This window comes from Ursus americanus, chromosome 16, assembly GCF_024610735.1.
Source record: "Ursus americanus isolate L20-20 chromosome 16, mUrsAme1.1.p, whole genome shotgun sequence".
In the NCBI taxonomy this organism is placed as follows: domain Eukaryota; kingdom Metazoa; phylum Chordata; class Mammalia; order Carnivora; family Ursidae; genus Ursus; species Ursus americanus.
In genome coordinates, this window is record NC_142142.1 from 22836575 (window position 1) to 22858704 (window position 22130).

The window sequence follows — 22130 nt, forward strand, 5'->3', positions numbered from 1 at the left end:
GTAGAGATCCAGACGTATCTTCCTGCGTCTCATGCTGATTCCATGGATGTTCAGGCTGGTCTGGTACCTATCCAAGTCAACTCAGGGGACTGGCTGAAAAAGGGGTCCCCTACTCCTCTGCCATCTTAACTCCCCTCCTCAGATTGGATTTTTTTGAGCCAAGTTTCTGTTTTAGCTTTCTCTTCTACCATCCCATCTTCCAATTCACTAATTCGTTCTTCTGCCTCATTTATCCTGGCCGTCAGAGTGTCTAGGTTTGACTGCATTTGATTCATAGCATTTTTAATTTCTGCCAGATTCACTTTCATTTCCACCCTTAGAGATTCTATATTCTTATTAATATTTTCATTAATATTTTTTCAAGTCTACACATCATCTTGACCATTGTTACTCTGATCTCCATTTCTGATAATTTGGTTATATCCATTTCCACCAGTTCTGTGGCTCAGGCCACAGGTTCATTATCTTTTCTTTGCTTGGGGGGGATTTCTCCTTCTTGTCATTCTGATGAGGAGAGTTTGCAGGGTTGCCCAGAGCCCAAATTATTCACCAGGATCCAGGCAGTGTGCACTTGTTTTATAGGGACCTTAGGGATGTGGGCTTCTTGATTTTTCAGCCTGCCTTCTGGGGAGGGGCCTGCCATGCTGATATTCAGGCAACCCTGTTTGGATGGAGTCTCCCTGTCCCCTGCAAGGGGGGATGGGAATGGGCACAATATGAGCTGGTTTTTCCAGGCTTTTGTTCTCTGGCAGCTTTCCCTGGCAGTTTTCTGTGACTCTTCTGAGAGTCAGAGCAGCAGTGGCTGTATCCTAGCCTCTGTCTCAGAACATACAGATCTCAGTCTGCTCTCCACTGAGCTCTCCTGGCCTCTTTGACTCTCTTTGTTTTGGTGCTGCTAAAAACCCTGCAGCCAGCATCCCAGCCCTCCTTCCAGGGCCGGCATGTCTCTATTCTTTGTGTTTCTAACACTGCCAGCTGCCAGCCGCCCCCACACACGCTCCCGAGCTCCCTGTTTCAGTGTCGTTCGCGCACACTCTGGAGCACAGGTTTTCAGTTTGGACGCACCCATGTTCCCAGGTTCAAGGTCTCAGTCTGTTCTCTTGCCAGTGCCCGTCTGTGAGTCCGGCCGCTCCCCAGTGCAGGTGGCTACCGCTTCCTGGCACCCAAGTGCAGAGGCTCCCTCCCCCTTCCATTTCTCTTCTGTTATCTGTGCGCGGATTCACGGCTCCCCACTTCGTACCTCAATACTCAGTGCTGGAGATGTTCACTTGTAGAGATCCAGATGTATCTTCCTGGGTCTCAGGCTGATTCCATGGGTGTTCAGGATGGTCTGATATATATCCAGCTCCATTCAGGGGACCAGCTGAAAAAGGGGACCCCCTACTCTTTCTCCATCTCTCATCCCTCCCTCCCCCTGACATCCTCTTTTAATTCTGACAGCAGCAGAAGATCCCAAACCTGCTGGAGAGATTGTGCCCGAATTCCTCTGGGACTGTCAGGCAACTCTTCACTTCCCTTGTCCTTATCCTCAGTCCACCAGGCCTAGGGTTCATCATAATGAAGTTGTTGCTTGGCAGATCTTTGTTTTACTGCTAATTACCTGATTTGAAGTGGAAAGGAAAAAAAGACTTGCCTGTTTAATAGAATTACCAGTTGAAGTATAATTACCAAAGAAGACACAACTATTCCCCTTCAGAAAAGGATTTTAAGTAAGACTTAAATGTTATTAACCTTTGGTTTCAAAAGCATGGAATGTAATCTTATAACTTAGCTTCTCCTCTAGGATTAGAAAAAAAATAATTTGAAAAAAATCTATTCATGTCATTACTCAAGAGCTGAATCATTTGTCTGCAGTTTTATCAATTTCCATGAAGTGTGTAAAAATCTAAGTATCTGCAACAGGGTGTTTCTGAGAATTTTCACCATTCATGTAATTTAAGGTAAGTGCTAAGGAAGCTCGGCAGTTATATTTGTTTACTGGCTGGTTTGGTGGCACCCGGGGACATTTGCAAAAACACTACTCTCTAGGTCAGATTTGAAATTTTGTGATGTTTGACTGTTTTGGAGTTTGTTTTATTATGTTTTATTTATTTGGGGAGAGTGATTCCTAGCATTTTACATTTGCAGGATAAACTGAGAATTTAGTTCTATATTTCTACACTGTTCTAAATGTGCATTTCTTAGAATAAATGGAACAGTGCTGTCCCTTATATCAAAATTTTGTGTCAATTTATAAACTTGAGTGAAATTCTTCTGTTCCTTATTTATTCATATTTTGTAAATTAAGATGTAAATAATATAATTTTTGTTAACCTAAGTTCTGACTCTCTTCTCATGCTTATGCAAATTTATGTGTGTTCCCATAGACCTTTGCACCTAGCACATTAAATTCCACATTTTTACTTGCAGTTCCTACTCATAGAGAGTATCTAATGTGTCTTATTAAGCTTCGTATCCCTGGCATTCACACAAAGTCTTAAATGACATAAGTACTCTATAAACTTTTAAAAATTGAATTTTTGGAAAATAGAACGTAGGGCTTTTATTAAGTATAAAATAAAAACATTGTATACATATAATGTATAGTGAATAACCTGTAAATAGTTGATGGAACATTAACTAAATTTAGTTTGTGAAATGTTTGCAGCATAACATCTAATTTCAGGAATAGTCTAGAACTCAATAATAGATCATGTTTTTTTCCTTGGTTTTCTCATCTGTAAAATCAGAAAATGTATTTAAAGTCCAATATTTAACACAATTACAATAAACACTCAATTAAATAAAATATTAATTCATTTGTTTTTAATATATATTATTTAATGATTTATGCAACCTCACTGGCAAGACGCAATATTAAAAGAAATACATTCTGTTAATCATCTTGCTTCCTTTCATTTTTTTTTATAAGAGGAGAGAAATGTGTTTTTGAGAACAGCCTCCATCAAGTCAGAAAAAATAGACTAAAAAATCTTACAATATGACCATTCATTTACATACACTGGCTTGGTAATAATTTGGCCTTCTTTTCCATACACTGCATGTATTTTTTATGATTGTCACATTTAAATATAATAGCATGAACATTTTCCCCTATTGTCAGAAACTCATTATTGTAATTCTTAATTACAGCTTATGTGTAAATTGTATCACGTGCTTTGCTGAATATAGTTATTCATTCCCTGGTTAATGGACATTTAAATTTTAAAATATCTGATTTATAAGTATTTTCTTTTTTTCCCTTTTAATTTGTGTAGCTCCAAAGCCCTGATGAAGGGTTTGAAGGTAAATCTCTCTATGAGAGCTGGAATGGAAAAAGTCCTTCACAGGAGTTCAGTGGCATGCCCAGGTAAATAACCAAGACTCTCTACTAGATATAGTATGGGATTGGGTTGAATCAAAGTGTATTTTCTTTCAATGATAAAGAGAAGGCAACGCTTTGGTTCACGAATAAAATATTACTATGTGTCTTGAAGTTAAATCTATAGGCTATGGTTCTTTTTTGAGCAGACAATATATATGCATGGTCCATAAATCAAAAGTTATAATGGTGGAAAGTAGTTCCCCTCTCACTTCTGTCCCCTTGTTACTCAATACATTTTCTTTTTTCTGAATATCATACAGTTAAAAAATATTTTGGTTACTGTAAAAAAAATACAGGCATCATTTCAATATTGGTTGGGTTAGAGGAATAAATATCTCAGAGACATAGATTGATTATAGATAAGATTATACCTATCTAGAGTATGAATAATTAAAAATTATTAAGATAGGATTTATATCTGAATTATCTAATCAAACTTGTGCTTCTTTTAACTTTATCATGAACAACAAATACAGATGATAAAATAAATTGAGGGCAAATATTTTACAACTTAATCTTTAAAAAAAGTAACTTATGTAATTGTGATTAAATGATTTATAGTAGGAAGTATATATTCAATTTTTGGCCCCTTTCATGTCACAGAGAGCTCCTAAAATCTTTAGAATGTTCTAAGTGATGAAAGAGACAGCATGTCTCTTGTTATGTTAGCAGGGTGACCTTTGGACCGCACGTAAGGATGGGGACTGATGGCCAGGAGAACCAACCATATACTTAGAGGGTTAGGACTTTCAGTCCCACCCCATGAGCAGAGGTTGAATCAATCTTCATTACATGCCTTTGTAATGAAGCCTCCATACAAACCCATGGAGACAGGATTCAGAGACCTTCCACGTTGGTGGATACATGGAATTTAAAGCAGAGTGGTGTGGCACCCCTGGGGAGGGCATGGATAGCTCTGTACCTTTTCCCACACCTTGCCCTCTGCACCTCCTCCATCTGGCTTCTCCCAAGTTATATCCTTTTATAGTAAACCAGTGATCTAGTAAGTAAAATGATTCTCTGGATTCTGGAAACAGCTCTAGCAAATTAGTTGAATGCAAGAAAGGGAACTTGGGAATCTCCAATCTGTAGCCTGTTGGTCAGAAACATAAATAAAAACCTGGGTTTGTTATCTTCTTTGTTGTTGGCTTCTGAAATCAGTGGAGGGACAGTTTTGTGGGACTGAGTCCTTCACCTGTGGAATCTGGTGCTACCTTCAGTCTCAGAATTGAGTTGAATTGGAGGACACCACCCAGCTGGTGTCCCAGAGCTTTGCTTGTCGTTGGTATGGGGAAACACCAAACATCCCCATCCACATGTTGGAATTGGGTCCAGGAACCCAAAAAAGCAATGGTCGTTACTACCCAAAACACTCTTATGGAAGTAGATATTTTGTGATCAGGACTGATATTCTTGTCAATCAGTTTTTGTTGTTGTTGCTTGTCTGACATGACTTTTATAAAGAAAAATTATATTTATAAGAACAAGAATGGAGTTTAATTAATCTTTAATTTATACTCACTGAAGAAACTACTCAGATAATCTCTTATTTTATCCCTAAAAGGATTAGTAAATTGGGATCTGGTAATGACTTTGAAGTGTTCTTCCAAAGACTTGGAATTGCTTCAGGCAGAGCACGGTACACTAAAAATTGGGTAAGTCTGTCAGTACGTTTTTCAAGATTACTTATGAATATATTTTATCTTAAACAAATAATTCTGAATTTAAAAGGGGGAGTGACATAAGCCCTAGAGAAATAGAGGAATTTGAAACAGAAGTAAAAACCCTCAAAAAATATCCTCAGAATTCTGAACTCATCCCTCAGTGTGTTCCAGCCTTCAGGATTGCTGTTGAGAAATTTGGTGCTATTTGATCCCTGATCCCTTGGCTCTGATTTTTTCCTTTTATTGAAATATAATTGGCATTCAATATCTTATTAGTTTCAGGTGTGCATCATAGTGATTCAGGATTTTTATAGATTACAAAATGATCCCCACAATATCTAGTAACCATCTATTGATATGCAAAGTTATTACAATATTATTGACTATATTTCTAGTGCTGTACTTTACACCTCCAGGACTTAATTATTTTATCACTGAAAGTTTGTACCTCTTAACCCCCTTCACCTATTTTCCCTACCCTTTAACCCCTCCCCTCTCTGGTAAACAACAGCAGTTTGTTTTTTGTATCTGTAGTCTGTTCTTGTTTTATGTGTTCATTTGTTTTTGTTTTTTTTAGATCCCACGTATAAGGAATTGTGTGGTATTCATCTTTCTCTGACTTATGTCACTTGGCAAGTTACTCTCTAGGTCCATCCATATTGCAAATGGCAAGATTTCATTCTTTCTTATGGCTGAGTAATATTCCTCTGTGTGTGTGCTTATACATATACATATATGCGTGTGTGTGTGTGTGTGTTCACCTATTAATGGACAATTAGGCTACTTCCATATCTTGGCTATTGTAAATAATGCAGTGAACATAGGGGTGCTTGTATCTCTTTGAATTGATGTTTTCATTGTCTTCAGATAAATACCCAGCAGTGGAACTGCTGGATTGTATGGTAGTTCTATTTTTAAATTTTTGAGGAATCTCCTTACTGTTTTCCACAGCAGCTTCAGCAGTTTGCATTCCCACCAAGGGTGCATGAGGGTTCCTTTTCTCCACAACCTCCACAACACTTGTTATATTTTGCCTCTTTGATAATAGCCAATCTTCCAGGTGTGATGTGATATCTCATTGTGATTTTGATTTGCATTTCTCTGATGGTTAGTGATGTTGAACATTTTTTATGTACCTGTTGGCCATCTGTGTGTCTTCTTTGTAAAAATGTCTATTCAAATCATCTGCCCAGTTTTTTTTTTTACCTCTGCCCAGTTTTTAATCAGATTTTTTTGTATTTTTGATACAGAGTTGTGCAAGTTCTTTAACTATTTGGGAAAATAAATCCTTAATGAATGTATGATTATCTTGCTCAGTAGGTTGCCTTTTCCTTTTGTTGATGTTTTCTTTGCTGTGCAGAAGCTTTTTATTTTGATGTAGTCCCATGTGTATATTTTAGCTTTTGCTGCCCTTGCTGGAGGAGGCTGGTTCAAGAGAATATTGCTAAGGCCATGTCAAAGAGCTTAGTGCTCATGTTTTCTTCCAAGAGTTTTAATATTTCAGGTCTTCAGTTCAAGTCTTTCATCAATTTTGAATTTATTTTTTGTATATGGGGTAAGAAACTGGTCCAGTTTCATTCTTCTGCATGTAGCAGTCCAGTTTTCCCAGCACTATTTATTGAAGAGGCTGTCATTTCCCCACTGTGTCATTCTTGCTTCCTTTGTCATAGATTAAATGACCACATATGTATGGATTTATTTCTGGGCTCTGTATTCTATTTCATTCATTGATCTATGTATCTGTATCCATACCAGTACCATGTTTTTTTTAAAGGAAAGTTTTAGTATGTTCCATGTGGTCCTTGGTGTATGTCTGTGCCTTGGTTATGCCATTTTTCCTTACAGTGGGCTGGGTACAGAGTGGGCCCTTTGGTCTGGAAACATGTCTTACAGTTGGAGGGAATGCTTTTCCCTTTGATCACTTCTTCCTATTTTGTCTTTTTTGAGCTATTTTTTAAAAGATTTTATTTATTTGTTAGAGAGAGAGAAAGAGCACAGCAGGGGGAGCTGCAGAGTGGAGGGAGAATTATTACTGTTATTAAAGTTTCCCTTCATTCCATGCAGTACATCCTTACTGTTGAGTGATTTTCTTTTAGTTTGTGTGTTTGGTCTGTACCTTTCAAGTCATAGGCTGTTTTCAAATGCTTGGTCATCTTTGGCAACCTGTCTTATTTAGGAATTAGTCCATAAAAAGCTGACCAAAGCCCTGTATGCAAGGGTGGCCCTTGTCAAGTGGGAAGCTTCAGAGAAGAATGATTGAGAGTGCCTGTTCTAGATGCTTCATGGGGAAGTGACAACTGAGAATCTATAGGTCTTTTCTCTTGGACTAGTTATTCTCTCCAGACAGGAAATCTTTAATCCTACCACTGGGGTAGGACTCAGGCAGGCTTAGATGGGGGTGGGGTGAGGGTAGATATTAATATTATCTATGCTTTACTCATGAGAATACTACAGTAAAGAAAAGCTAATAATCTTTGGGTTAATAACCACTCAAAGTTATTTGGTAATAAATCCTAAAGCCTGAATTCAAACTCTAGCTGTCTAATTTTAGAATCCCAGCCTCTTCAACACACCACTATATAGTGTTCTTCTATATTAATAAAAAAGTAAACAACTAACTAAGGCAGGCAAAAGGCATAAATCAGCAATTCATTGTTTGAAAACTCCTTGTCTCTTGCCTTTTGTGTATGTTCTTGGTGTCTTCATATGTCTGAGCATTCCTTCTCTCTCCTTCGTGAGATTTTGGATCCACTACTGAATTCCTCACTGCATGGACTCTTCATGTTTCCGCATGCTGTTTGCCAGAGAATCATCCATTTGTGGAATTTTAATCATTAACAATTTGCAGCATTACCCTATATAATATTGTGTAATGTTCATTTACAATTGCCTCCAACAATTCCTTGTCTTCTTAAATTGTTTGTACTGAAATGCAACATTATCTTGTCTTTGTTTCAGAAACGTTTTCACATCTCCTGTATCCTTGAAGGCAAAACTGTTAGGTCTTTCCAGATAATTTTTATACTATCATTTATGTTATGTACACATATTTTTAAATTACAAATCTGGGGTATATTTTAATATTATAATATTAACCCCTTATTAAGTGGCTTATTGAGGTTCTTAAATACATTCCTTTATTCATTACTGACCAAAACAGTTTTACTAGTATTAATAGTAAATATTGTACTATACATTTTATTATAAGCTATCTTACAAGAAATATATTTTGGTTTTTGTGTGTTTTGTTTGTTTGTTTTTTGTAGGCAACAAACAAATTCAGGAGCTATCCATTGTATCACAGTGTCTATGAAACATATGAATTGGTGGAAAAGTTTTATGATCCAACTTTTAAGTATCACCTCACTGTGGCCCAGGTTCGAGGAGGGATGGTATTTGAACTAGCCAATTCCATAGTGCTCCCATTTGACTGTCGAGATTATGCTATAGTTTTGAGAAAGTATGCTGACAAAATCTACAATATTTCAATGAAACATCCACAAGAAATGAAAACATACAGTGTGTCATTTGGTATGCTACACTTCCTCTTTCAAAATTCATTATCTGTGTGTTTCAATTAATCTCTGAAATGTTATGATCTGCCTTAGTGCCCTTATTATTTATTGCCAGTCCATGTGATCAGATACTTTGTTTACATCTATAAAGGTATGTGCCATTTCACTGATGCTTCTCTTGTAATATATAAAATATAAATACTGTGTAAATGCAGAAGAGGACAAACAGCTTCCTATATTGTTCCCTTTGCATAAGCCATAGGACAATGCCATTAGGCCCCAATTTCTATTTCAGATTCACTTTTCTCTGCCGTGAAGAACTTTACAGAAATTGCTTCTAAGTTCAGTGAGAGACTTCAAGACTTGGACAAAAACAAGTATGTTCTACATTTTTAAGTTATGCCTGTGATAGATACAATGAAAAAGAGATACTAATTACATCTTTGTTGCTGAAATATCTTTGGAAAATGTTTTGCTCCCTTCTGTCTCTCCACTGTAAGGCATCCTGTACAGGGCTGCCATATCTCTCTAAGACCCATCTCTAACTTTCTGAGTGGCAGCCATGTATTGAGAAATGCCAGTGTCTCCTTAACTACCAGCTATTAGTTACAAAATTCCCACCTTAGCACTGAAGGTCCTCCGCTGTGTGACCCCAGCTTTTTCTAGCTTTGTCTCTTGTTCTTTCATTGTCCATCATACTTCAACTAATTCTCCCATTTTCAGAGCACACCTTCTTTTCTTTGTCTTCTTAATGTCATTACCTCCAGAGTTCCTCCAATATTTCCACTTCCACCTGGTAAAATTCTTTCTCCAGAATAACAAGTATTGAGAAGCCAGTTTTCTCCCAAAATTAAGCATTTAGGATAAATCCTGTGTGAAATCACCAAAGTAAACATAATTGGAATAGAACTTTAAGATGGGAGAAACATAATGTGAGGGTATTAAGGAACTTCTTTTAAAGTGGAATTTTGAGAGGGAACATCAATTGTATATGAAGCCTGCTATGATGATAAAAATATAAACTCCTTGGGGAGTGATGCAAAAATACATAGAAAGATAAGAGCAGACAGTCCATATTCAACAATAATGTTGTTTAAGCTCTTCTAGGAACTGATAAGAAAGTGAGTTCAGAATCTCACTTGACATTGCTTGCAAACGTAAGCAATGGTTGTAGAAGAATTCTTTACTAAAAGTTGAAATTTCTTGGAAGTCAAATTCCAAGTTTAAAAGCAATAGGGAAATGACAAAACAGTCAGGTTTGAGAACACTGAAATGGCTAATAATATGAAAGTTAATCATCAATAGCAAAGATAGAAGACTGGGAAACCTCTTTTCCAGCATAATAATGTTTATTTATAATCATGTTTATAATATAAACATTATAAAAATATTTTTTGAAAATTGGAAAGAAAATCCAAAAGAACAAGCTGAAAATGTTGGCAATTGGCAAGACAATTAAAAAAGAAGACACTACCTGTATAGAAACAGTTAAAAAAAAAATCAAATTCACTACTGTTTAAAAAATACAGATGAAAATAACATCATACTATTTTCAAAATAACCTTATGCTGTCTTCATATCAACTTACTAATGATTTAAAACCTGCTTGTACACATTGCACCAGATGGTGCCCTGGAGCAGATGCTCTCACACTTTTTTTTTTTTAATGATTTTTTATTATATTATGTTAGTCACCATACAGTACATCCCCGGTTTCCGATGTAAGGCTCGATGATTCATTAGTTGTGTATAACACCCAGTGCACCATGCAATACGTGCCCTCCTTACTACCCATCACCGGTCTATCCCATTCCCCCATCCCCCTCCCCTCTGAGGCTTTCAGTTTGTTTCTCATAGTCCATAGTCTCTCATGTTTCATTCCCCCTTCTGATTACCCCCCCTTTATCCCTTTCTTCTCCCACAGATCTTCCTAGTTTTTATGTTCCATAGATGAGAGAAATCATATGATAGTTGTCTTTCTCTGCTTGACTTATTTCACTTAGCATTATCTCCTCCAGTGCTGTCCATGTTGTAGCAAATGTTGAGAACTCGTTCTTTCTGATAGCTGAGTAATATTCCATTGTATATATGGACCACAACTTCTTAATCCAGTCATCTGTTGAAGGGCATCTCGGTTCCTTCCACGATTTAGCTATTGTGGATAATGCTGCTATGGACATTGGAGTGCATATGGCCCTTCTCTTTACTACGTCTGTATCTTTGGGGTAAACACCCAGTAGTGCAATGGCTGGATCATAGGGTAGCTCAATTTTTAACTTTTTAAGGGACCTCCACACTGTTTTCCAGAGTGGCTGTACCAACTTGCATTCCCACCAACAATGTAGGAGGGATCCCCTTTCTCCACATCCTCTCCAACAATTGTTGTTTCTTGCCTTGTCTATTTTTGCCATTCTAACTGGTGTAAGGTGGTATCTCAGTGTGGTTTTGATTTGAATTTCCCTGATGGCTAATGATTTTGAACATTTTTTCATGTGTCTGTTAGCCATTTGTATGTCTTCATTGGAAAAGTGTCTGTTCATATCTTCTGCCCATTTTTTGATTTGTTTATTTGTTTCTCATGTATTGAGTTTGGGAAGTTTTTTGTAGATCTTGGATACCAGTCCTTTATCTGTAGTGTCATTTGCAAATATATTCTCCCATTCCGTGGGCTGCCTCTTAGTTTTTCTGACTGTTTCCTTGGCTGTGCAGAAACTTTTACTCTTGATGAAGTCCCATAAATTCATTTTATCTTTTGTTTCTCTTGTCTTTGGGGATGTATCATGAAAAAGGTTGCTTTGGCCGAAGTCGTAGAGGTTGCTGCCTATGTTCTCCTCTAGAATTTTGATGGATTCCTGTCTCACATCGAGGTCTTTCATCCATTTGGAGTTTATTTTTGTGTATGGTGTGAGAGAGTGGTCAAGTTTCATTCTTTTGCATGTAGCTGTCCAATTTTCCCAGCACCAATTATTGAAGAGACTGTCTTTTTCCCACCGGATGTTTTTTCCTGCTTTATCAAAGATTAGTTGCCTAAAGAGCCGAGGGTCCATCTCTGGGCTCTCTATTCTGTTCCATTGGTTTATGTGTCTGTTTTTGTGCCAGTACCATGCTGTCTTTGTGGTCACAGCTTTGTAGTACAGCTCGAAATCCGGCATTGTGATGCCCCCAGCTTTGCTTTTTCCTTTTCAACAGTTCCTTGGAGATTCGGGGCCTTTTCTGGTTCCATACAAATTTAAGGACTATTTGTTCCAGATCTTTGCAAAATGTCCTCGGTATTTTGATCGGGATAGCATTGAAAGTGTAGATTGCACTGGGTAGCATGGACATTTTAACTATGCTAATTCTTCCGATCCATGAGCATGGAATATCTTTCCATCTTTTTATGTCTTCCTCTCGAACACGGCGGCTCCCTCCACCTTCCGTTTATCTTCCGATATCTGTGTGCGGTTCATGGCTCCCCTCTTCGTACATCAATACTCAGTGCTGGAGATGTTCATTTGTAGAGATCCAGATGTATCTTCCTGCATCTCAGGCTGATTCTGTGGTTATTTAGGCTGGTATGGTACCTATTCAGCTCGACTCAGGGGACCGGCTGAAAAAGGGGTCCCCTACTCCTCCGCCATCTTAACTATCCCCCTGCTCTCACACTTTTCTGATAGCATTGTGAATTGTTTTAAAAACCTTTTTGAAAAAAATTAATAAAAAATAAAAGCTTTTTTGAAAAGCATAAATACATACTGTTAAAGTTTCAAGAGCCATATATAGGTTCTTAGACTTGGCCGTACTATTTCCATTTCTTGGCCATTTTCGTCAGGACAGAGTTTCAAGTTTGGAGAGAAAAAAGGGCTTCTCAGAGAAAGATATGAATTATAATACCAAACAATTCAAGGGGCTAAACATCCAAATGATTTTGGCTCAGGTCATGATCTCAGGGTCGTGAGAGGGACGGATCCACGTGTCAGGTTCCATGCTGGGCTTGGAGCCTGCTGAAGATTCTCTCTCTTTCTGCCCCTATTCAACTCTTCCCCTGCTCCTGCTATCTCTTTTAAAAAGTTTTTAATTAAAAAATAAAAATAGTTTATTTAAAAAATACCAAATAATTCAAAATGGTTAATACCTAAGAGGAGAGAAATTACTAAAAAATCAGATGTCTGCCAATTTGAACATTTTAGAAGCATAAAATAGTTGATTATAAAGAAAATATAATGTAAGATATTTACAATAAAATGTGAAGTAAACAAAAAATATTTAAAATTGTAAATAAAGTTTGATTACATTTTTATTGAACAAATGTAGAGAAAAACTCAAAGTAAACCAGGTAGTATAATAACTGTCATCCTGGGGTGAATATGGGATTTTTTTCCCTTATACTTTACAGTACTCTCCAAATTTTTGTGTGGGTAAAAAAATAAAAGTAAATCAACAATGAGAAATAAATCTTAAGGAGATTCAAAACACCATGTATTCTCTGAATTTGATTTTCTGTCCTTAAAAACTATGATGTTTCCTCCCTCTGGAAAAGGACCTTATGGACATAGATTATGATTTTCTAGGACATTTGGCTTTAATAATAATAAAATAAAATAAAAACATTGGCTATCATTTGGTAAATTAGTATAATTTTCCAGGAACCCTACTAAGCATTAATAGACTATCCCACTCAATATCAAAATCACTTCTTTAAGTAGATTATTAGGATCCTTAGATAAAAAATGTCTTGCCTATATTTAAATACCTAGGTTTGTCAATTAATTAGTTCAATATAAATAAAAAGTATTGTTGACTTTTTCAACTGGCACATATAACTTTCTGTGGTATTATAAGCCTCAGCAGAATAGTATTTTATAGGATTTTAAAAATGTAACTGTGTGGGCTAGTTTCTTAATTTGCATATCATAGGGACTTAAGATGTATTACTTATGTTTAGTTTTTTTGTGAATTTTTACTTTGCTGTGCAGTGCATGCTTTCTCATGAAGTGACATCTGTATTTGTTTTCTTACTTAGCCCAATATTATTGAGAATTATGAATGATCAGCTGATGTTTTTGGAACGAGCATTTATTGATCCTTTAGGATTACCAGACAGGCCTTTCTATAGGTAAGAATACAAATATGACTCCTCATTATATCCTTTTTTCTTATTTTTTGCACTGCAGAAAAAATATAGTTGATTTTTTGTAAGCAAATAGAAATTTCAAAATATATATAACAAATGATGTATTATTTCTTCATATAATGTAATATGATTGCTACATTTTCTTTTTATATTGTTTTTTATTTCAGATTATAATTTAATATATGTTCATTGTAGGAAACTTAGATCAACAAAGTCACAAGTAGAAAATAAAAATCACCCCAATTCCGTTGGTTAGTTATAAAATCATGCTTATATATGGTTTATATAATTTTAGCCCCGCTCTCATTTTAAATATATTTGACTTATGTATGTATACACATAAGACATAATAAATATATGTAAAATGTAAAAAATGTGAGGAAGAAAAAAGATGGCAGAGGAGTAGGGGACCTTTTTTCAGCTAGTCCCCTGAATCGAGCTGGGTATCTACCAGATCATCCTGAACACCCATGAAATCAGCCTGAGACGTAGGAAGATACATCAGGATCTCTAAAAATGAACATCTCCGGCACTGAGTATTAAGGTACCAAGCGGGGAGCCGTGAATCCGTGCACAGGTATTGGAAGATAAATGGAAGGGGAAGGACACTTCCACCATGTTCAGGCACTGGGAAGCAGTAGGCACTTGCACTGGGGAGCAGGTGGATTCGTGGACTGGTACCCACGAGAAAGCAGATTAAGACCGGGAGCCGTGGAACGCCTGTGTGACCAGACTGAAAACCGGAGTTCTGGAGTGCTCACTGGAACCAGACTGAAAACCAGAGCTCAGGAGTGCACACTTGAGTTAGACTGAAATCTGGTGATCAGGAGCATGTGCATCCAGATTGAGACAAGGAGCTCAGGAGCGCATGCAGGAACTGGGGACAGCTGGTGGTGTTAGAAGCAAAAAGGACAGAAACTTGCCAGCACTCCCAGGGACTCTCCCTAGGAGAGTGGCTGTGGGGCGCACAACCCAGGACGCTGTGGGGCTTTTAGCAGCACTGACATAAACAGAATTAAAGTGGCCATGAGAGCTCAGTGGAGAGCAGACTGTGATCTCTCTGTTCTGAGACAGAAACTAGGATATGGCCACTGCTGCTCTGACTCTCAGAAGAGTCACAGAAAACTGCCAACAAAAGCCTCCAGAGAACAAAACCCTGGAAATACCAGTTCACATTGTGCCCATCCCCACCCCACCCCCCCACAGGGGACAGGGCAACTCTACCCAAACAGGGTTGCCTGAATATCAGCATGGCAGGCTCCTCCCCCCCCCAGAAGGCAAGCTGAAAAATCAGGAAGCCCACATCCTTAAGTCCCTATAAAACAAGTGCACATTGCCTGGTTCCTGGTCAATAACTTGGGCTCTGGGCATCCCTCAACCTCTCCTAATCTGAATGACCAGGAGGAGGAATCCACAGCAAAAAAGGAGACAGAAACTGTAGCCTGTGCCACAGAACTGATGGATATGGATATAACCAAATTGTCAGAAATGGAGTTCAGAGTAACAATGGTCAAGATGATGTGTAGGCTTGAAAAAATATTAACAAAAATACTAACAAGGATATAGAATCCCCATGGGCGGAAATGAGAGCAAATCTGGCAGAAATTAAAAATGCTATGAATCAGGGGTTGGGTTAAGATGGCGGAGGAGTAGGGGACCCCTTTTTCAACCCTGAGTTGAGCTGGATAGGTACCAGACCTGCCTAAACATCCACGGAATCAGCCTGAGACGCAGGAAGATACATCTGGATCTCTACAAATGAACATCTCCAGCACTGAGTATTGAGGTACGAAGCAGGGAGCCATGAAACTGCCCACAGATATCAGAAGATAAACGGAAGGGAGCAGGAGACGCCATGTTTGGGCGCCAGAAAGTGGTAGCCACCTGCACAGGGGAGTGGGCAGACTCGTGGACCAGCACCCGCGAGAGAGCAGACTGAGACCGTGAGCAGGGGAATGCGTGCCACCAGACTTTTCACAGACCTCCAGTGCACTCACTGGAACCAAACTGAGACCGGGAGCTCCGGGAAGCACGGGGGCAACAGGCAGCTGGTGGTATTAGAAACACAAAGGACAGAGACGCGCCGGCCCTGGAAGTGAGGGCTAGGATGCTGGGTGTGGGGCGCACATCCCGGGACGCTGCAGGGTTGAGCAGCAGCAGCAGAAACAGAGTTAAAGTGGTCAGAACATCAGTGGAGAATGGCCCGTGAACCCTCTGTTCTGAGACAGAGGCTGAGATTCGGCCACTGCTACTCTGACTCTCAGAAGAGGCATAGCAAAATGCCAGGGAAAGCTGCCAAAGAACCAAAGCCTGGAAATACCGGCTCACAGTGTGCCCATCCCCATCCCCCCTCGCAGGGGACAAGGAGATTCGGCCACTGCTACTCTGACTCTCAGAAGAGGCATAGCAAAATGCCAGGGAAAGCTGCCAAAGAACCAAAGCCTGGAAATACCGGCTCACAGTGTGCCCATCCCCATCCCCCCTCGCAGGGGACAAGGAGACTCTACCCAAAAAGGGTTGCCTGACTATCAGAGCGGCAGGCCCCTCCCCCAGAAGGCAGGCTGAAAAATTAAGCAGCCCACATCCCTAAGATCCCTATAAAACAAGGGCGCATGGTCTGGGTCCCAGTCAATAATTTGGGCTCTGGACAACCCCGCAACCTCTCCTCATCAAAATGACGAGAAGGAGAAGTCCTCCCCCAGCAAAGACAAGACAATGAGTCTGTGGCCTATGCCACAGAACTAATGGATATGGAGATAACCAAATTATCAGAAATGGAGTTCAGAGTAATAATGGTCAAGATGATGTGTAGACTTGAAAAAAGTATTAACGAAAATGTTAATGAGAATGTAGAATCTCTAAGGGAAGAAATGAGAGTGAACCTGGCAGAAATTAAAAATTCTGAGCCAAATGCTGTCAAAACTAGAGGCTCTGATGGCCAGGGTGAATGAGGAAGAAGTACGTATCAGTGAATTGAAGGATGGGTTACTAGAAGAGAAAGCTAGAATAGAATCGGGACTCAAAAAATCCACACACAGGAATGTAGGTTACAGGAGATTACTGACTCCATGAAATGTTCCAATGTCAGAATCATCGGCATCCCCAAGGGGGTGGAGAAAAACAGAGGTCTAGAAGAGATATTTGAACAAATTGTAGCTGAAAACTTCCCTAATCTAGCGAGGGAAACAGACATTCTTTTTTTTTTTTTTAAAGATTTTATTTATTTATTTGACAGAGATAGAGACAGCCAGCGAGAGAGGGAACACAAGCAGGGGGAGTGGGAGAGGAAGAAGCAGGCTCATAGTGGAGGAGCCTGACGTGGGGCTCGATCCCGTAACGCCAGGATCACGCCCTGAGCCGGAGGCAGACACTTAACCGCTGTGCCACCCAGGCCCCCCGAAACAGACATTCTTGTCCAACAGACAGAGAGGACCCCTCCCAAGCTCAACCACTGCAAACCTACAGCACATCACGTCATAGTGCATATTCGCAAATATTACATCCAAGGATACAGTATTGAAAGTGGCCAGGGCAAAGAAATCTCTCACTTACCAACGCAAGGGTTTCAGAATTACGTCAGACCTGTCTACACAGACCTGGAATGACAGAAAGGGTGGGGGGGGGCATTTTTAAATCTCTTTCATAGAAAAACATGCAGCCAAGGATCCTTTATCCAGCAAGGCTGTCATTCAGAATTGATGGAGAAATAAAGACCTTCCAGAATCGCCAGTCATTAACCAATTTTGTAACCATGAAACAAGCTCTACAGGAGATATTAAGGGGGGGGTTCTATAAAGGTAAAAAGGCCCCAAGGGTGATACAGAACAGAAAGTCACAACCGATACAAACAAAGACTTTACTGGCAACATGGCATCATTAAAATCATTTCTCTCAGTATTCAGTCTCAATGTGAATGGCTTAAAATTTCCCATAATGCTACAGGGTTGCAGATTGAATAATAAGAACTGACCCAACCATTTGCTGTCTACAAGAGACTCATTTTGAACCCAAAGATACATTTAGACTGAAAGTTAAGGGATGGAGTACCATCTTTCACGCAAATGGACCTCAAAAGAAAGCTGAGGTAGCAATTCTCATCTCAGACAGATTGGATTTTAAACTAAAGACTATAGTTAAAGACACAGAAGGGCACTATATTATTCTTAAAAGATGTATCCAGCGAGTGGCTATGACAATTATAAATATATATGCCCCCAACAGGGGAGCAGCAAGATACACAAGCCAACTCTTAACCAGAATAAAGAGACATATAGATAAAAATATGGTAATAGTAAGGGACCTCAACAGTCCACTATCAGGAATAGATAGATCACCTACGCAGAAAATGAACAAAGAAACAAGAGCTTTGAATGCCATACTCAATGAGTTGGACCTCATAGATATATACAGAACACTACAACCCAGAACCAAAGAATACTCATCATATTCTAATGCCCATGGAACATTCTCAAGAATAGACCATGTTCTGGGACACAAAACAGGTCTCAACAGATACCAAAAGACTGAAATTATTCCCTGCATGTTTCAAACCACAAAGCTTTGAAATTGGAACTCAACCACAAGGAAAAATTTGGAAGAAACTCAAACACTTGGAGACTAAGAACATTCCTGCCCAGGAATGACTCGATAAACCAGGAAATCAAAAATCAAATTAAACAATTTATGAAGACCAACAAGAATGAAAACACAACGGTCCAAAACCTATGGGATACTGCAAAGGCAGTCCTAGGGGGAAATACATAGCCATCCAAGCCTCACTCAAAAGAACAGAAAAATCTAAAATGCAGTTTTTATATTCTCACCTCAAGTAGCTAAAACAGCAAAAGAGGGACAGGCCTAACCCATGCACGAAGAAGCAGTTGAACAAGATTAGAGCAGAAATCAATGAATTAGAAACCAGGAGTACAGTAGAGCAGATCAACAGAACTAGAAGCTGGTTCTTTGAGAGAATTAATAAAATTGACAGACCACTGGCAAGACTTATCCAAAAGAAGAGAGAAAGGACCCAAATTAATAAAATTATGAATGAAAAAGGCAAGGTCACAACCAACACCAATGAAATTGGAAGGATTATTAGAAACTTTTATCAACAGCTTTATGCCAATAAATTAAGCAATCTGGACAAGATGGAGGCCTTCCTGGAAACCCATAAACTACCAAGACTGAAACATGAAGAAATTGATTTTTTAAACAGGCCAATTAATTAGGAAGAGATTGAGTCAGTGATCAACAATCTTCCAGAAAATAAAACCCCAGGCCTGGATGGTTTTCCTGGGGAATTCAACCAGACAGTCAAAGAAGAAATAATACCTATTCTTCTAAAACTATTTCAAAAAATAAAAACAGAAGGAAAGCTACCAAATGCATTCTATAAGGCCAATATTACCTTGATCCCCAAATCAGGCAAAGATCCCATCGAAAAGGAGAATTACAGACCGATTTCCCTAATGAATATGGATGCCAAAATCCTCAACGAGATCCGGGCAAATAGAATCCAACTGTACATTAAAAGGATTATCCATCATAACCAAGTGGGAATCATCCCTGGGATGCAGGGGTGGTACAACATTCACAAATCTAAGAGTGTCTTAGATTTTATTCAGAAACAATAATTCAGAAATCATACGATTCTCTCAATAGACACAGAAAAAGCATTGGACAAAATACAGCATCTTTTTCTGATTAAAACCCTTCAGAGTGTAGGAATAGAGGGTTCATTTCTCAAGCTCATAAAAGCCATCTAAGAAAAGCCTACAATAAATATTATTCTCAACGGGGAAAAGCTGGAAGCCTTCCCCTTAAGATCAGGAACACGACAAGGATGCCCACTCTCACCACTGTTATTCAACATTGTAATAGAAGTCCTTGCAACATCAATCAGACAACAAAAGGGATAAAAGGTATCCAAATCGGCAAAGAAGAAGTCAAAATGTCTCTCTTCGCAGATGACATGATACTCTATATGGAAAACCCATAAGAATCCACTCCCAAACAATTAGAAGTTATAGAGCAATTCAGTAATGTGGCGGGACACAAAATCAATGCTCAGAAATCAGTTGCATTTCTATACACGAATAATGAGACTGAAGAAAGATAAATTAGGGAATCCATCCCATTTACAATAGCACCAAAAACCATACGTTACCTTGGAATTAACCAGAGACGTAAAGGTTCTATATTCTAGAAACTACAGATCACTCTTGAAAGACATTGAGGAAGACACAAAAAGATGGAAAAACATTCCATGCTCATGGATCGGAAGAATTAGCATAGTTAAAATGTCCATGCTACCCAGAGCAATCTACACTTTCAATGCTATCCCGATCAAAATACCGAGGACATTTTTCAAGGAACTAGAACAAATAGTCCTGAAATTTGTATGGAACCAGAAAAGGCCCTGAATCGCCAAGGAACTATTGAAAAGGAATAACGAAGCTGGGCGCATCACAATGCCAGATTTCGAGGTATACTACAAAGCTTTGATCACAAAGACAGCATGGTACTGGCACAAAAACAGACACATAGACCAATGGAACAGAATAGAGAACCCAGAAATGGACCCTCAGCTCTTTGGGCAACTAATCTTTGATAAAGCAGGAAAAAACATCCGGTGGGAAAAGGACAGTCTCTTCAATAATTGGTGCTGGGAAAATTGGACAGCTACATGCAAAAGAAACTTGACCACTCTCTCACACCATACACAAAGATAAACTCCAAATGGATGACAGACCTCGATGTGAGACAGGTATCCATCAAAATCCTAGAGGAGAACATAGGCAGTAACTTCTACGACATCAGCCAAAGCAACCTTTTACATGACACATCTCCAAAGGCAAGAGAAACAAAAGATAAAATGAAGATGTTGGAATTCATCAAAATTAAAATCTTCTGCACAGCCAAGGAAACAATCAAAAAAACTAAGACGCAGCCCACGGAATGGGAGAATATATTTGCAAATGATGCTACAGATAAAAGACTGGTATCCAAGATCTACAAAAAACTTCTCAAATCAATACGTGAGAAAAAAATAAACAAATCAAAAAATGGGCAGAAGATATGAACAGACACTTTTCCAATGAAGACATACAAATGGCTAACAGACACATGAAAAAATGTTCAAAATCATTAGCCATCAAGGAAATTCATATCAAAACCATACTAAGATACCATCTTACGCCAGTTAGTGGCAAAAATCAACAAGGCAGGAAACAGCAATTGCTGGAGAGGATGTGGAGAAAGGGGATCCCTCCTACATTGTTGGTGGGAATGCAAGTTGGTACAACCACTCTGGAAAACAGTGTGGAAGTCCCTTAAAAAGTTAAAAATTGAGCTACTCTATGACCCAGCCATTGCACTACGGGGTATTTACTTGAAAGATACAGGCGTAATGAAGAGAAGGGCCATATGCACTCCAATGTCCATAGCAGCATTGTCCACAATAGCTAAATCGTGGAAGGAGCCGAGATGCCCTTCAACAGATGACTGGATTAAGAAGTTGTGGTCCATAAATACAATGGAATATTACTCAGCCATCAGAAAGAACGAGTTCTCAACATTTGCTACAACATGGACAGCACTGGAGGAGATAATACCAAGTGAAATAAGTGAAGCAGAAAGACAATTATCATATGATTTCTCTCATCTATGGAACATAAGAACTAGGAAGATCGGTAAGGGAAGAAATGGATAAAGAAAGGGGGGGTAATCAGAAGGGGGAGTGAAGCATGGGAGACTATGGACTCTGAGAAACAAACTGAGGGCTTCAGAGGGGAGGCTGTAGGGGAATGGGATAGACTGGTGATGGGTAGTAAGGAGGGCCATATTGCATGTTGCACTGGGTGTTATACGCAGCTAATGAATCATCGAACCTTGCATCAGAAACCAGGGATGTACTGTATGATGACTAACATAATGTAATAAAAAAACATTAAAAAATAATAATAAAATAAAAAAGAAACTATTCTCAACACCTATATGCCAATAAATTAAACAACCTGGAAGAAATGGATGCCTTCCTGGAAACCTATAAACTACCAAGTTTGACACAAGAAGAAATTGATTATCTAAACAGACTGATTAATTATGAAGCGATTTAAGCAGTGATCAAACCCCCTCCCAATTCAAACTGAGGGCTTCTGAGGGGAGGGGGCGTGGGGGAATGGGATGGGCTGGTGATGGGTATTAAGGAGGGCTCGTATTATATGGTGCACTGGGTGTTATACGCAACTAATGAATCATCGAACTTTACATCAAACCTAGGGATGTACTGTATGGTGACTAACATAGTATAATAAAAAAATATTATATTTTAAAAAAAAACCTTCCCACAATACAAGAGTCCAGGGCCCAGCGGATTCCCCTGGCAGTTCTACCAAACATTCAAAGAAGAAATAATACCTATTCTCCTGATGCTGTTTCAAAAAACAGAAACAGAAGGAAAACTACCAAAGTCA

General features: G+C 38.8%; 2 protein-coding genes across 7 annotated transcripts in view; both read left to right on the forward strand.

Annotated features, from left to right (window-relative positions):
• Positions 1 to 22130, forward strand: part of LOC123803814 (glutamate carboxypeptidase 2) — a 121485-nt gene that overhangs the window by 79436 nt on the left and 19919 nt on the right. For 3 of the 6 annotated variants that reach the window (XM_045815526.2, XM_045815525.2, XM_045815524.2), the window contains exons 14-18: positions 3258 to 3349; positions 4929 to 5019; positions 8295 to 8559; positions 8839 to 8920; positions 13546 to 13638. In XM_045815526.2, coding sequence (XP_045671482.2) covers positions 3258 to 3349; positions 4929 to 5019; positions 8295 to 8559; positions 8839 to 8920; positions 13546 to 13638 — 623 coding nt within the window. Of the gene's footprint in view, positions 1 to 3257; positions 3350 to 4928; positions 5020 to 8294; positions 8560 to 8838; positions 8921 to 13545; positions 13639 to 22130 lie in introns of those variants that run through there. The other 3 variants (XM_045815527.2, XM_045815528.2, XM_045815529.2) reach the window with 3 other exon arrangements.
• Positions 13574 to 22130, forward strand: part of LOC123803816 (tripartite motif-containing protein 64C-like) — an 89411-nt gene continuing 80854 nt past the window's right edge. The window contains 1 exon segment of the mRNA XM_087868220.1: positions 13574 to 13638. The gene's annotated coding sequence lies outside the window, so the exon portion shown is untranslated.